The sequence below is a fragment of the Lithobates pipiens genome, unplaced genomic scaffold, assembly GCF_037356315.1.
Source record: "Lithobates pipiens isolate NorthernLeopardFrog02 unplaced genomic scaffold, aLitPip1_a1.2 Scaffold_18, whole genome shotgun sequence".
NCBI lineage: Eukaryota > Metazoa > Chordata > Amphibia > Anura > Ranidae > Lithobates > Lithobates pipiens.
In genome coordinates, this window is record NW_027507758.1 from 460,333,282 (window position 1) to 460,346,933 (window position 13,652).

At 40.6% G+C, this 13,652-nt stretch overlaps 1 protein-coding gene across 1 annotated transcript; it reads right to left on the bottom strand.

Annotated features, from left to right (window-relative positions):
- Positions 1-439: 439 nt before the first annotated feature.
- TM4SF1 (transmembrane 4 L six family member 1) lies at positions 440-12,054 on the bottom strand. The gene is made up of 5 exons (XM_077488267.1): positions 11,716-12,054; positions 6,315-6,404; positions 6,084-6,226; positions 4,225-4,411; positions 440-823 (listed from the first exon to the last, which is right to left on the bottom strand). Exons 1-5 carry the CDS (start codon positions 11,890-11,892, stop codon positions 809-811), a joined length of 612 nt encoding a protein of 203 aa, XP_077344393.1. The 5' UTR covers positions 11,893-12,054; the 3' UTR covers positions 440-808.
- Between the last annotated feature and the right edge of the window lie 1,598 nt (positions 12,055-13,652).

Below are 13,652 nucleotides of genomic sequence, written 5' to 3' on the forward strand. Positions count from 1 at the left end.
AATCTATATTAAAGATGGCCCTGACTCCAACTTTTAGCTTAATATTACACTTCAGCTGGCATGCAAAGGATACAGGGGGTTCACGATTTATGAACCTCCGACTTGCGAACAACTCCTACTTACGAACAGCAGGTGGCGCCGGCGGGCACATTGGAAAAAAGAGGAAAACAGCGGAAAACATCAGAAAACTACGTCAGAAAACATTGGAAAACATCGGTAAACGCCGTTCTGCGCATGCGCGTCCGAATTACGAACTTAGGAACAAACAGGCAGTCCCTAACCCGTTCGCAACACAGGGACCCCCTATAATGGGAATTTTAAAAAGTATAATCATAATTTGTTTTTATAGCACAGGCTGAAGCTTTTCTTGAATTTGCCAGCAGTGCCCGGCATTGTGCTTTAATATAGCAGTTACTTAGAAAAAATGAATACTCAGGAGGAAGGATATACATGTTTAATAACTCACAGTATAAAATCACAATAACTCTTTCCAGTCTATCCTACATATGCTGGGTTAACAATGTTGCAATAATTCATAAATACTTTAAACACTACATTCATTAGCTTTCTAAAGTGACAACGTGGAGTTTTACTTATTTAATAAAGTTTGTAACTTCAAGATTAAGTCAACATCAGCATATGCTTCATTATCAGGCAGCTCATCATTTTAATATAAAAATTTACATTTTACATGTCCAAGGAACACACTTATTAAATACTGAATTCTGTACAATAAAATTTACAAGTTGAACATTTAAAGGTAAATGTCACATCTTCTGTTTATATCCACATCAGCAGGAAGTTACCATCAGCATTGGTATGTCTGCAAAAAATAAAATAAAAGTATAGTAATTAAAATTCAAGAAAATAACTCTCATGCTTTCTGTCGAATCTGATATCAATGTGAAAAGCATCAAGAGTGATGCATTGGGATTGATTTACTGCAGGGAAAATGGCTGTTCAATGGAATTTTCCCCTTTGTGACTTTGGGGAAAATTTACTTTACAAAGTCTACTCAATCACATGCAAGATATAAATAACAGCAGTTTTGCTTGCAAGTGTTTGGATGATGGAAGTGAGCAACGTGAGTATTTCCTGGCGCAGTGAGAAGCCTATTTGCCTTTAGTAAATCAAACCCATGGGCTCTCAAATTCTCCCCTTTGTCCAATAATACCTGATAGAATCAATATGAGTGGGTATTGGAGCAACAGGACACACAGTGCTGTCCACCAGGCCAGCATGTAGAAACATTTGTCATTCGTGGCTTTGTAAGTGGCCGTAACACATTACAATGTATTTTACAGGGAACTTATATGCAAGTCTTGAGGTCTTCTAAGAAAGTGTAATGATGATAAATATTCAGTATCACCTTAAGAGCATCATGGGCCCCTGGGCAAAGTAATGCTCTGGGGGCCCTAACAAGGAGATACTAACCTGCGCACTGAGGCAAACAGTGGGTATGGCTAAATTATACTATATATCGGGCTTGGCTTTATAGGCTGATTAGAAGTTTTAGCCTGATTTTTTTACAATAAAAAAAAAACATTTTTACATTAAAATAATAAAAAAAAAAAGTTTATTTTTTTTACAGTGCTGTTGATGAAATAACAGGGATATAAACAGCCCCTGAAATCTAATTTTTGAGACAGAGAAAGGGACTTAGGATATTCCCAGTTCCCTTCTGCAGCCTCAGCTGCACTGGAGATGAATGAACAGGAGACAGAGGCTGGTGCCCAGGCAGCAGAGGGGGAATCCAATGGTAATCAGTGTGGCAGGTGGGGAAAATAGCTGAAATCAATCTTTTGTGGCTCACCCTGAAGAAGCTCAATGCAGGCAAGAGGGACAAGGAAATGTCGCCTTTTGGCTGCTACAGTGAGTTAACACAAAAGATTGAATCTAGTTATTTCCCCCACCCACTGTACTGATCACCTGCTTAAAACATATGCAATTACATTGCTGGGGGGGGGGGAGGGGGGGACTGCAGGTACCCCCTATGCACCTGGGGCCCCTGAACAGTGTCTAGGGGTGCCTGTGCGATAAGATGGCCCTGCATATTACTGCAATGGAAAGTCATGATATTTTGCTTGATGTAGAAACTGCAGCTGTGGTACATGGACTATTGTTTAAAAAGGTTCTAAAGGCAGACTTTTTTACCTTCATGCATTCTATATTAGCCCCCTTATACTAATGTGAGCCCAATCTCGATTCAGCGATGTGCAAGAGAGCAAGCAGCACCTCTCTGGGCTCTCTCCTTCCTAACTGATTCAGACAACCTCATAGTTAACCTACTAGATATAAGGAAATTTGCCTTTGGCCAAAATAAAAAGTCCAAAGGAATGCATTTAAGAGTAAGCCCTTGTACACACAGTCGGACATTCCGACAACAAAATCCGTTGGATTTTTTCCGACAGATTTTGTCTGAAACTGGTGTTGCATACACACGGTCGGACAAAGTTTTTGGAAAATCTGATCGTTCAGAACGTGATGACGTTCGTTCGTAGCGACGGGACTACGTTGCGGCAAGTAGCCAATAGCTTTGGTCTCGTAATTTGATCTGAGCATGCGTGGCACTTTGTCCGATCGGAATTCTCTACAAATGATCGGACAAAGTCCGATCGGATCATGTTGTCGGAAAATTTTATATCCAGCTCTCAAACTTTGTTGGTCGGACATTCCGATGGAAAAAGTCAGATGGAGCCCACACACGGTCGGATTATCCGACAACACGGTCCAATCGGACATTTTCCGTTAGAATTTCCGACCATGTGTACAAGTTACTAAAATTGAGTTGATGCACCTTCATTAGATAACCCTGCATTTTCTCATTTAACTTTTAAATGCAAGAATCTAAGGGGCCACTAGAGGCTTGAGCATTTGACAGTTGAATAACAGAAAGTGGTGCTTCTTCCTCTTTCTTTATTCTTACCCTTCTACGTGTTATCAATACGCACAACCACACTACCCAGCTTTTTATGGATATATGTAGTAGAAATAGTCCACTTTGGCAGATAATGAGGGTTCACAATAATAAACATATTTTTCACACATAGAATCTGAGAATTCTACACTCGCAATGTTTTATGTCAGGGGTGCTCAACCTTTTGAAGAGCGAGGGCCACTTAAGTGATTTGTTAACTGGTGGTGGGTCACGATGAAATGAAATGATTTGGAAATTCAACTTTTCTATTTTGAATAGCATAATGAACATTTTCCTCCTGCAGCCGCTTAATGCCAGTGGGAGAGAGAAGAAGAGAAATACGATTTCACCCTGATGCTACAATAGTGTAGGGGGTTAAAAACACATCTCAGACGGCTGAGTAGTTTTACTGCCCACCAAACCGCAAATCCAAATGAGCTATTACTGTCCTAGGCCCCCTGGCTGTTTTTCACACCTATTCGCTGCCGTTTACCCCCACTATAGGTGCAGCGCAGTGCACCTTCAGCTTTCCTGCGGGTTAGCTGTGCTTTTCCATAGACTTCTATTATATCTTACGAGTGTGGTGCACTTTCTGAAAGTGCACCAAAACACCCATATACATTTTGAGGTCGAGGGCCACATCAGAGGGCTCCAAGAGCCACGTGTGGTCCACTGGCCACAGGTTAAAGTGGTTGTAAACCCTTACAAACCACTTTGACCTACAGGTAAGCCTAGATTAAGGCTTACCTGTATGTCCAAGAAATATCTCCTAAACCTGTACGGTTTAGGAGATATTTACCCGAAGACAGCCACCGCTGTACACGGCAGACAGAGGAAGACGGAGGACTGCTTCGGGGGCTTCGCTCTCAGGTAAGTTATTCATAACGAGCTAGTATGCTATGCATACTAGCTCATTATGCCTTTGCCTTGCAGGGTGTGTTTTTTTTTTCCCTTTACTTCCTCTTTAAGAACCCCTGTTGTATGTAATGTTCCACCTTAAAACTGTCTCTGACTGATATTTGATCAAATTCTATAGGTGGGACATTATCTCAGCTTGAAGATAAATTGAGGTGCATGGTCCTACCCCATCATAAAGGAGATGATCTGAAGCCAAGCACAAGATATTGCAAGCAACACAAGGCGTTTACACTTTACCAGTATTGTTAGTATACACAGTTTGGTGGATATGTCGGATTCACTTTGACTACTCCAGTAAGAGTAAATGTACTTGCTAGGTAGAGAGCTTTAGATTTGAAACATTATATTGCACAAAAATATATCAATAAAAATTGTAATTTTTTTATTACCTGGGAATTCTGTTTGCAACAGCAAGCGCCACAAAGTCCACCAATTATACCATTGATGACTTGAATTAAACATAAAATGATCTGGATTCCAGACAGGCCGAGCAGGATAGAGAAAAGAGTGACATTCCACACTACAACATTATTAGGTTCTGTGCATTGGGACCATGTGCTGTAATCGGTCAGATAGCTGCAATACAACAATTTTAGTTAGGTTGGAAATGTTCTTAATTATACATTGTAATAGTTATCAAATACTGCTGTCCAAGTACAATATGCTTAAGGTATACTGTATGTGTGCCCTGATGTGAATGTAGTCTATATAATATGTAAAACACTGTAAATTGACGGCACTATGTAAGTACCTATAATAAATAAATACCTTTATAAACCTTAACAATGAACTTTCCCCTTTTGGTTTGATAAACCTCAACTCATGGAATTATAAAGAAAAAAAAAACTGCCCTTGCTGTGGGTCCCCCATGTACTGCATGAGTTAAATGCTTGCCAATGCTAATGGGCGAAATATAAGGAGCAACACTTATTTTATTCCTTGCTCCAGCAAGCTCTGGTACTTCTCCACTCCAGCTTCTGGGCGGACCCTTGCTGTCCTTGCATACAATTCAGGGCTATGGATTGTACCTGATAGCATCATTGTGCGACCATAGTCCGGAATTATATAGAAGGGTCTTCAAGGGACTGGTTGCACAGGTGGAGGAGCCTGCTAGATCAAGGGGTAAGTAAAGTATTACTGGAGTGCTGTTTACTCCACCAAGCCAGCTTTTGTCACATATCTTCAGGTGTGGGCTTGCTAATCACTGGTGGTTCAATTGATTTTTGAACAGCTAGTATTAGACTTTTTCTAAACACTTTCAGTACATTTTCATAATGGGGCAAGGAAGGTTTCAGGATCATTCCAAGGAACTATAATAACTGAGGCTGTTTCCATGGCATAATTTCAGCAGACTGTCTTCCAAATATAGACATTATTTGGTTACTGAAAAAGTGAGCAGGTGTCGATGACTTGGACAGGAAAAAGTCCAGAGCCTAAAGACAGCCATGCATGGACCAAAATATGGCTGATTCAGCAGGGATCACCCAAATTTCAATCCATGGCAAACTAGTTATACAGAAGTCAATCTAGTGATTGACTTCTGTACAACCAGCCTGTTGTTTTTTTCCTGAACAATTAGCGCTGTCGGCTATAACTGGCTGCACTGATCAGTGTATTCTGATGGCACTGTCACAATACAATAACTCAGCAGGAGTGATACTCCCATTGACATTTAGTGTGTGGATTGGGGACTCAAGCTATTTTTTATTTATTTTTTGTGAACCTGCTGGTTAAACAAATAAAAATGATCAATGTATGGCCTGCCTTACATTCTTTTTAACGTGCTGCAAACCTGCTTTGTTTATACTTTGTTAATAGGTTGATAAATGTTTCCGTTATTTAACATTGTATACATTATGAATATACATTATGAATAATGATGAATTGGGGAGGGGGGAGGTGGATGGTAAAAGTGGTGCAGCCAGAATCTGGAGCAGTTGTGCCTGGCAACCAATCAGCTTCCATCTTCAGCTTGTTGAGTTAAAGTGGAAGTAAACCCTCCTATCATTTTCAGCCAAGGAAGCTACCATCTTGGCCCTGGTTTGATCTTCAACTGCCATGATGATGCTGCACATGTGATCAATTATCAATTTGAAACAATTAAATCAATGGGTTTACTTCCACTTTAAGCTTTGAAAATTAAAGATAGAAGCTGATTAGTTGCCATGTACAACTGCTATAGATTCTGGTTACTCCGGCTTTGATAAATTTACCATAATGTACTTTATCCCTAAAAATGGATACATACTTTCCATTAGTATTTTCAAAGGGATATCTCCACCCTGAACTTGTGTTACATCTTGGTCCTCTTACTAAGGCCAGTGCAGAAATGATGAGGCAGTAGCCAGCACCGGCAATTCCGATTAATGCAGCCACAATGGATCCCAGCATCTGAAAGATAGAGTATTAATAATTATTTCTTGTGTTTAATACAGTGTGAGCATCAACAAATCTCTAAGATGGCCCTAAACACACTTACTGCGCAGCTTTTACCACAGGTCCTATGGCCACAACATCCACAGCAATCTTCTTGTTCCAGGCCAATGAACACGAAAGCTGGAAGCAGCATCTATGAGAACAAATCCAAGTTTTAGGATATGCTAAAATACTGTATAATACACATAAGTAACATTTTATATAATCATTGGCAGCATATAAAACAAAGACAGGGTATAAAATGCAAAACAAAGTAGATCAGTGAAAGGACATTACATGACCATGGCTGGATTTCTACATAGTAAATACAAGCTGTGACCTAGGGCAGCAAGGCTGCCAGTGGACACACAAAGTCACCCACACACTAAATTGTTAAATCAGGTCCATACACCTTGCAAGACTGATAGCTGAATAGTAGACATGTGCCATTAATTTCGTAACTAATCAAAATTTGTCCGAATATTGAATCTTTCAGGCATTCGGATCTATCCAAATGTCCCAAGAAAAAAAAATAAACAACTTTCAACTAATACGAAAGAAATTGTAACAAAAATAACAAATGAATTTGGTATACTGTACATAATTAATTAATGCATCAGAGGGGGGCGGAGTCCGTTATATAAGAACTGTCAGAAGAAGAGAAGCGTCACACAGCGGGAGCCTCCCATTGCGCGGAGCGGCCCGAGAACGAAGAAAAGACGCCGTGGAGGAAGATGCCGGATGAGAAAACTGGAGCAAGAAGAAGCGGATCGGAGGAAGAAGAGGATCAGAGGAAGAAGAAGATGGAGGAAGAAACTGAAGGATGAAGAAAGGAAGAAGGAAGAAGACCAGAAGAAGATGAAAGAAGACTTTAATAAAGGACTTGTCAAAGACCGTCTCTTGTCTTTTTTAACACCTTTGTCACTTTTTTGGTGAAATGGTAAAGTACCCCCTTACCATTTCACACAGGGGGGAGGCCGGGATCTGGGGGTCCCCTTGTTAAAGGGGGCTTCCAGATTCCGATAAGCCCCCCGCCCTCAGACCCCCACAACCACCGGCCAGGGTTGTGGGGATGAGGCTCTTGTCCTCATCAATATGGGGCCAAGGTGCCAAAGCATCCTCCCAATGTTGAGGGCATGTGGCCTGGTACTATTCAGGAGGGGGGGCGCTCTCTCTCGTCCCCCCTCTTTTCCTGCGGTCTGCCAGGTTGCATGCTCGGATAAGGGTCTGGTATGGATTTTGAGGGGGAGCCCACTCCATTTTGTTTTGGCGCGGAGGTTCCCCTTAAAATCCATGCCAGACCTGAAGGGCCTGGTATGGATTTTGAGGGGGGACCCCCACAGCATTTTTTTTGGAGCGGGGTTCCCCTTAATATCCATACCAGACCTGAAGGGCCTGGTATGCTCTTGAAGGGGAACCCATGCCATTTTTTTTTTTATTAAAGTCGTGTTGTAAGTCCTGCTGTGATTCACACTCAAGTCGTGTCCAAGTTGTGTCCCAAAGTCACGCTGGAAGTTGTGTTGCCCCTGTGTGAATGGACTGTTATGATACAAGTTCAATAGATACAGATTGTTATTGTCAGAGTCACGTTGAATCTCCTATCTATATCGAACTGTGTCAAAATGAAAACGAAAATAAAGCATTTATTTATGTCGGATCTTTTGTTTTTCGGATTCTGTGCTTTTTTGACAGACGATAACAAAAATACCTGAAATTCGGACGAAAATGCATTTGGACGAAAACGAATGCACATGTCTATTAAAGCAAAGTGAGCAAGTAGTCTTTTTCAGTCTATCTTTCCCCCAGGCTTGGAAAGCATCATGGGGTGATGATATCTAGACATACTGTAGGAGGGGGCATGTAGGCAGGTGCTTATTTTTGGGGTGCACATTACCTCTTGTTGTCGCTTTGCACTGTTTTACTGATAAAAGTATGTTCTAGTGAGTTCTACAAACAAAAAAATCCCCATCACACCTACCAGCTAGCCTGCAAAAAAAAAAAAATTCGCCCTATCGAACAGTCAAAGGCAGAGTGTTTAGTTGCACACATTTGCAAATATATGTGAAAGCCACAGTACCTTGTCAAGGCTCCTCTGTATGCTGTGATCTTAACTCTATAGTTTTTAAGTTTCCAAATTGGAGCACATATAGTAGTGGATATTCTGTTCTAGTCTAGGCTATTAGGCTGGCCAGAAGTTAGGAAGGGGCTAAGGCTGAAATCTCCCAGTGTTCCTGGCTCTGTCCCCTTGTGGTGAGCTATAAATACAAGGGGGAGGCAACCTAGCTGGATCCTTGAGTCTTGGATGGGAAAGTTCGAGGAGGACTGCAACCACATATAATTGAACTCTTTGGGAGCTTCCCCATTTTGAGTTAGGAAGTCTCCATTGCTGACCCTTGAAAATGCTACACAGGTATGCCATTTTCTGAATCACTGCCCCAGAAGAAGTACAATAACATAGTCTTCACAATTTTCTCATGACAAATTTACTTTAAGGGAACAACAAAAATCTATAAAATGTAAATCCATTTTCAACCAATGAAAAAACAGAGAAATCCGCTTGCAATGTGGATTTGTTCAAATGTGTTCAATCATCTTTTCTTCTCAGAGGCTGCCCACAGACTTCAGAGAGCAAACAGATATACTGACATGATCCAAATGCCCTCAGACCAGCAAACCTTCCAAGGGTTGCAATACACTCCATAAACTTGCAAGATTAGCAATGTGGTCAAAATAAAAAAGACAGATCTACCACTAGCTATCATTCTTTGAGACAGATCTCCCTCCAAATATATTCCAAAGCTGGTCATACACATCTAAACTTTTTTTTTGTTCAGCCTGTGTGCAATAGATTCCTATATCCACGCTAACAGTGCCCATGGAAGACTATCCTAATTTGGCTATTGTAATTTCACAGCCCCGCTGGCTTTTCGAAATAGCTTAACAGCGGATACATCTTATTGGATGCAGCTTCTGTTTCAACTGACAATTTTCTGCCCAGCTGCTTTAGTTTTTCAATCAAGGAATGCCATGAGGGCCAACAAATTTCTTCCAGTTCCTCAGGAACCAACCAAAATATGTACAGTGTATGGCTAGCTTAAAGCTGACCACAAACATTGTAAAATTTCTCAACAACCTCTTTTAGATGTGCCAACAACTACAAAAAGTGAGGGTCTACTTAGAGCACATGTGTCAAACTCAAGGCCCGCAGGCCAAATCCTGCTTGTTTACATGTGGTGGCCCTGATGAAACATGGAGTTTATGTGTCTATGGAGTTTATGTGTTGATCAAGCTACTTACTGCAATATGCTCATATTCAGCCTATCCAAATAGTTGGAACCATTGGCATAATGACAGATTTTTTTCCTGTCCTTGGTGTGGCCCAGAAGACGTACAATATTAAATTACAGTTTAGGGAAGATTGTAAATTGTATGTTTCTTTCTGTCACTACACCCTCATGGAACATAATGTTCAAATGATGGCTGGATAAATAAACACTCTATGCCTAAAGTAGTATTTAGGGAATATAGTTTTATCAACAAGCACCAGCATAAGAGCTCAGGACAATGTCATGGTAACTCTATGACTCAACTATGACTTAACAGGTGAAAAGATATTACTACTTTATGTTGTTTTGGAGAATGCAATCTTCCAGAGAGTCTACAAATCAAAAATGCTCAATGGTATTTCATGCCATAATACACGTTAACATGAGTTGGGCTGACGTGTTTTCGATGCATTGCCTTTTTTTAAAAAAATGTATTGACTTGATTGGTAACATGTAGAAAATGTTCTTATACATGGCTACACAACTTATGTTTGTGAACAGGTCCTTCTGAGAACAGTCAATTTTTTAACCCATGATTTTGTTTTACCTATAAAACTACTACACAGAGAGCTGAAGTCGCACAAAAAAGCATGAAACATCATAATGTGGATTTTTTGGTACTTTTATAATAAAAATGGTGGCTAAATGAATACATACTTATTCATTATTCAGTGTTATAATTGGGAAAAATAATAGATTTCACAGAGGATTTACAAATTTTTTCAATTTAATCCATTATAAAAATGTGTTAATTTTTTGGTGAAAGATGGGTGAATCTTACACATTTATAACTAGATCCCTATTTGTTACAATTATTATAGCAGCCAGCAGTGATCATTGCATTATGCCTTGGCAGAACACATTAGTGCTGCTGGATGGATTCCCCCACCAACACTGACTGTGTTGATGGGGGAATCAATCAATTTTCTTTCCTTCAACCCTTGGTTAAGGCCCCTTTTTACACAAGAGGTCTAATCGAGTCAAGCTGTCAGTTTTTTAGCCAGACCTGATCAGACCCTCAATTTTCCCCTATGGACAGTCTGATGTAAACAGGCTTGTGTCCGTTTACACCAGGCTACCTCTGGGTCTGGCAAAGAAAAAAAAACAGAAGTCATTCCGTTCCCCTCCGTCTGGCCGGATCGGATGGCAATCGAGTGTAAATGGACAGCTGGTCTGTTTACATCAATGTAACAAGAGCAGAGATGGCTCTGTTCATGTCTGCTCTGCAGAAGCAGAGAAGACATGGACCTGGCACCTGGCTGCTCTGCTCAACGAGGAATCAGCGGACAGAACTCCAATGATCAAAACTGGATCCAGCCTGTGTAAAAGGGGCCTAAAGAAAATAAGATTTCATAATGTATGCCATCCCTTAGAAAATGAGGTAGAGCAAAATGAAAACCCAATCATGTGTTACTTGCAAAGAATACTCTGTCACGTATAAGAAAAAATACATATTTGTGATTGTACAAGATTGGATTGAAATCAGCACAACTTTACCTCATTCACTAAATAAAGTAAATATTGTTTTTGAAAAGATTTTAAAACTCAGCAAATTGTTAGTGAATTTAGTCTAATGCTGCGTACACACGACCGGACTTTCTGGCAGTCTAGGTCCGACGGTCTTCCCAGCGGACTTTCGGTGGAGATCCGAGGGACCTTCCGAACAAACAGACTTGTCCACACATGAATGGACTAAGTCCATTTGAAAGTCCGTTAGTTTTGAACGTGATGATGTTAGATGGGACTAAAAAAGGAAGTGCGATAGCCAGTAGTTAATAGCTTCCCTTGCGTCGTATTTGGTCCGTCGGACCAGCATACAGACAAACGGTTTTCCCAATAGAAATTGAGTCCGTCGGACAGATTTGAAAACATGTTCTATTTCTAGGTCCGTCTGATTTTTTTTATGTGAAAAACAACTGGATCAGCCCTCACACGATCGGATTGTCCGACGGACTGATTCCGTCGGACCTAGTCTGCCGGAAAATCCGGTCGTGTGTACGTGGCATAAAGCTTTATAAAATGAAGAAAATGTTATGCACACACTGTAAGTAACAGAATAAAATGTGCATCAAGGACATTCAAATGTTTGCTATAATTAATTTAACTAGAAATGGTAAAGCAGAATGATGGTATACTTACAACAATTCCAGCTCCTCCAATTCCATGGAAATACCACACATAGTTGGTCAATTGGTTTGAACTGGCCCATTGTGTTTCTCCATTGGGAAAAAACAATAAGATGTTTGCTATAATGCACAGGATTGCCAAAGCTAGCAGAAAACAACCGATACATCTTGCACACTTGGTAAAACACATCTTTGTAGGTGAGATCAGCCTTTATCCTAGCAGGTTCGGGCAGCTGGTTAGAGTAGAGTGAATCTTTTGTGCTACCTCTTAAATACCCAGGAGTGGTGTTAGTCACCAGGGTGAGACGTAATAATACCAGCAGTGATTGTTACGTATAGAAGCCGAGAGTGACTTTTTTGTGAATCGAACAGGCTGCATGTAAAAGCAAAGGGCGGGGAGAATTAAATTCCTATTTGTATTAGTTCTTAGCTCAACTGAATGACGTCAGGTTTCTCTCAGCTAGCTTTCAATGAGATTCCTTTTCATGTGATGTGTGTTTGCACTTACTAATATTATTTCCAATTTGCTCAGAGATTACAGGTGATTTGCTTTGTCCTGACAACTACAGTTAATGCCTACTAATCTATTCTAAGCAAAGGTAACTGGACACCTCTTGAAAGAGATATGGGGGCTGTCATTGCTGAAAATGCTAGGTCAATGGCTGCTTTACTGGCCTATCTTGCTGATCTTACTTTCTGAGTAACTGATCAGAAAATAATTAGAATTTCATACTTATTTTGGTCCAGTGTTTCAGGATATCAAAGCATAAGGATCAGTCAGACAAGGAGTATTTTTAACCACTTTAAGACCGCAATACATATATATATGTTGCGGCTTTGACACGGTTTACTGGGATTATGGCTGAACATATCAGCCATAACCCCTGTATTGTTTTTTTACAGCTGATGGCTAGCTTTCCTATGAAAGTATTCCGAGCAACTCATGAGTCGCTGGAACGAAGCGGCAGGAGGTGGCATCCCAACACTTGCCGTTGTTTCTCGGGCTTACTGTTGCCGCTGGCTCGCCCGAGAAATGATATGACGTGGTGGCTGGCTAGTCCTGGAGGCAATCTTTGATCGTCTCTATGGCCGTGGAGGACCAAAGTGATGTCATGACATCAGTTCTGGTCCAGGCTGGAAGTAAACTTTTTTCTTTTTTTTTTAAAGCAAAAAAATCTAAAAATGTTTGGGATCTTTTGCTTTAAAAGCTAAAAGAGAGATTTGGGGTCTTTTTAACCCTGATCTCCCTATAAATTACATTCCTTGTAATAGGAATAAAAGTGATAAAAAAAAATGAAAAAGGGACAGTGTAAAAGTAAAAAATAAAAAGTAAAATAAATAAGAAAAAAAAAAAATGAAGGCGTCCCCATCCCTCCATGCTCACGCGCAGAAGCAAACGTATACGTAATTCGCGCACACATATCTAAACGGTATTCAAACCACACATGTGAGGTATCACCACAAACATTAGCGCAAGGTCTAATTATAGTACTAGACCTCCTAGCATTGTTCCCCTTTGCAGAAGAGCAGCTAGTCTCAGGCAGAGAGGAGTCCATTTTATTGAGCACAAATGGAAAACAGCAATATCTGGTCAGGATCTTATAGTTATGTTTGTGGGCGTTTGAGGAGACTAACAACTTGTGGGCAGAAATAATGCCTTTACCAAATCAAAGCCCCGTGTGGTAATCTCCTATTCCCTCCCCCATGTGGAAACAAAATAGAGATTGTGTGGGTGGATTGAGGAAACAGAAGATTGTATACAGTGGAGAACAAGTGCTAAGATCTATGCGACGGGTGGTCAGCAGAATTTTGAAAGTTGTAAGAAGCCTAGTAATTGGGTTCAGCAGACTTCACAATTTTTAATTAGACAATTCAGAGTATTCCAGCCATGCTGCATGGTGGTTGTGACACAATGGAAGTAGCTGTGTGCATGGAGCAAGTTTCCCTCTT

Bases quoted from the DNA above. Each gene is read 5' to 3' on its own strand.
- TM4SF1 (XM_077488267.1), bottom strand. From the start codon at position 11,892: ATGTGTTTTACCAAGTGTGCAAGATGTATCGGTTGTTTTCTGCTAGCT. The intron at 6,405-11,715 runs GTAAGTATACCA...TTGTTCTCATAG, and splicing joins TTGGAGGAGCTGGAATTGTT to ATGCTGCTTCCAGCTTTCGT. The intron at 4,412-6,083 runs GTATGTATCCAT...GTTGTATTGCAG, and splicing joins TTTGAAAATACTAATGGAAA to CTATCTGACCGATTACAGCA.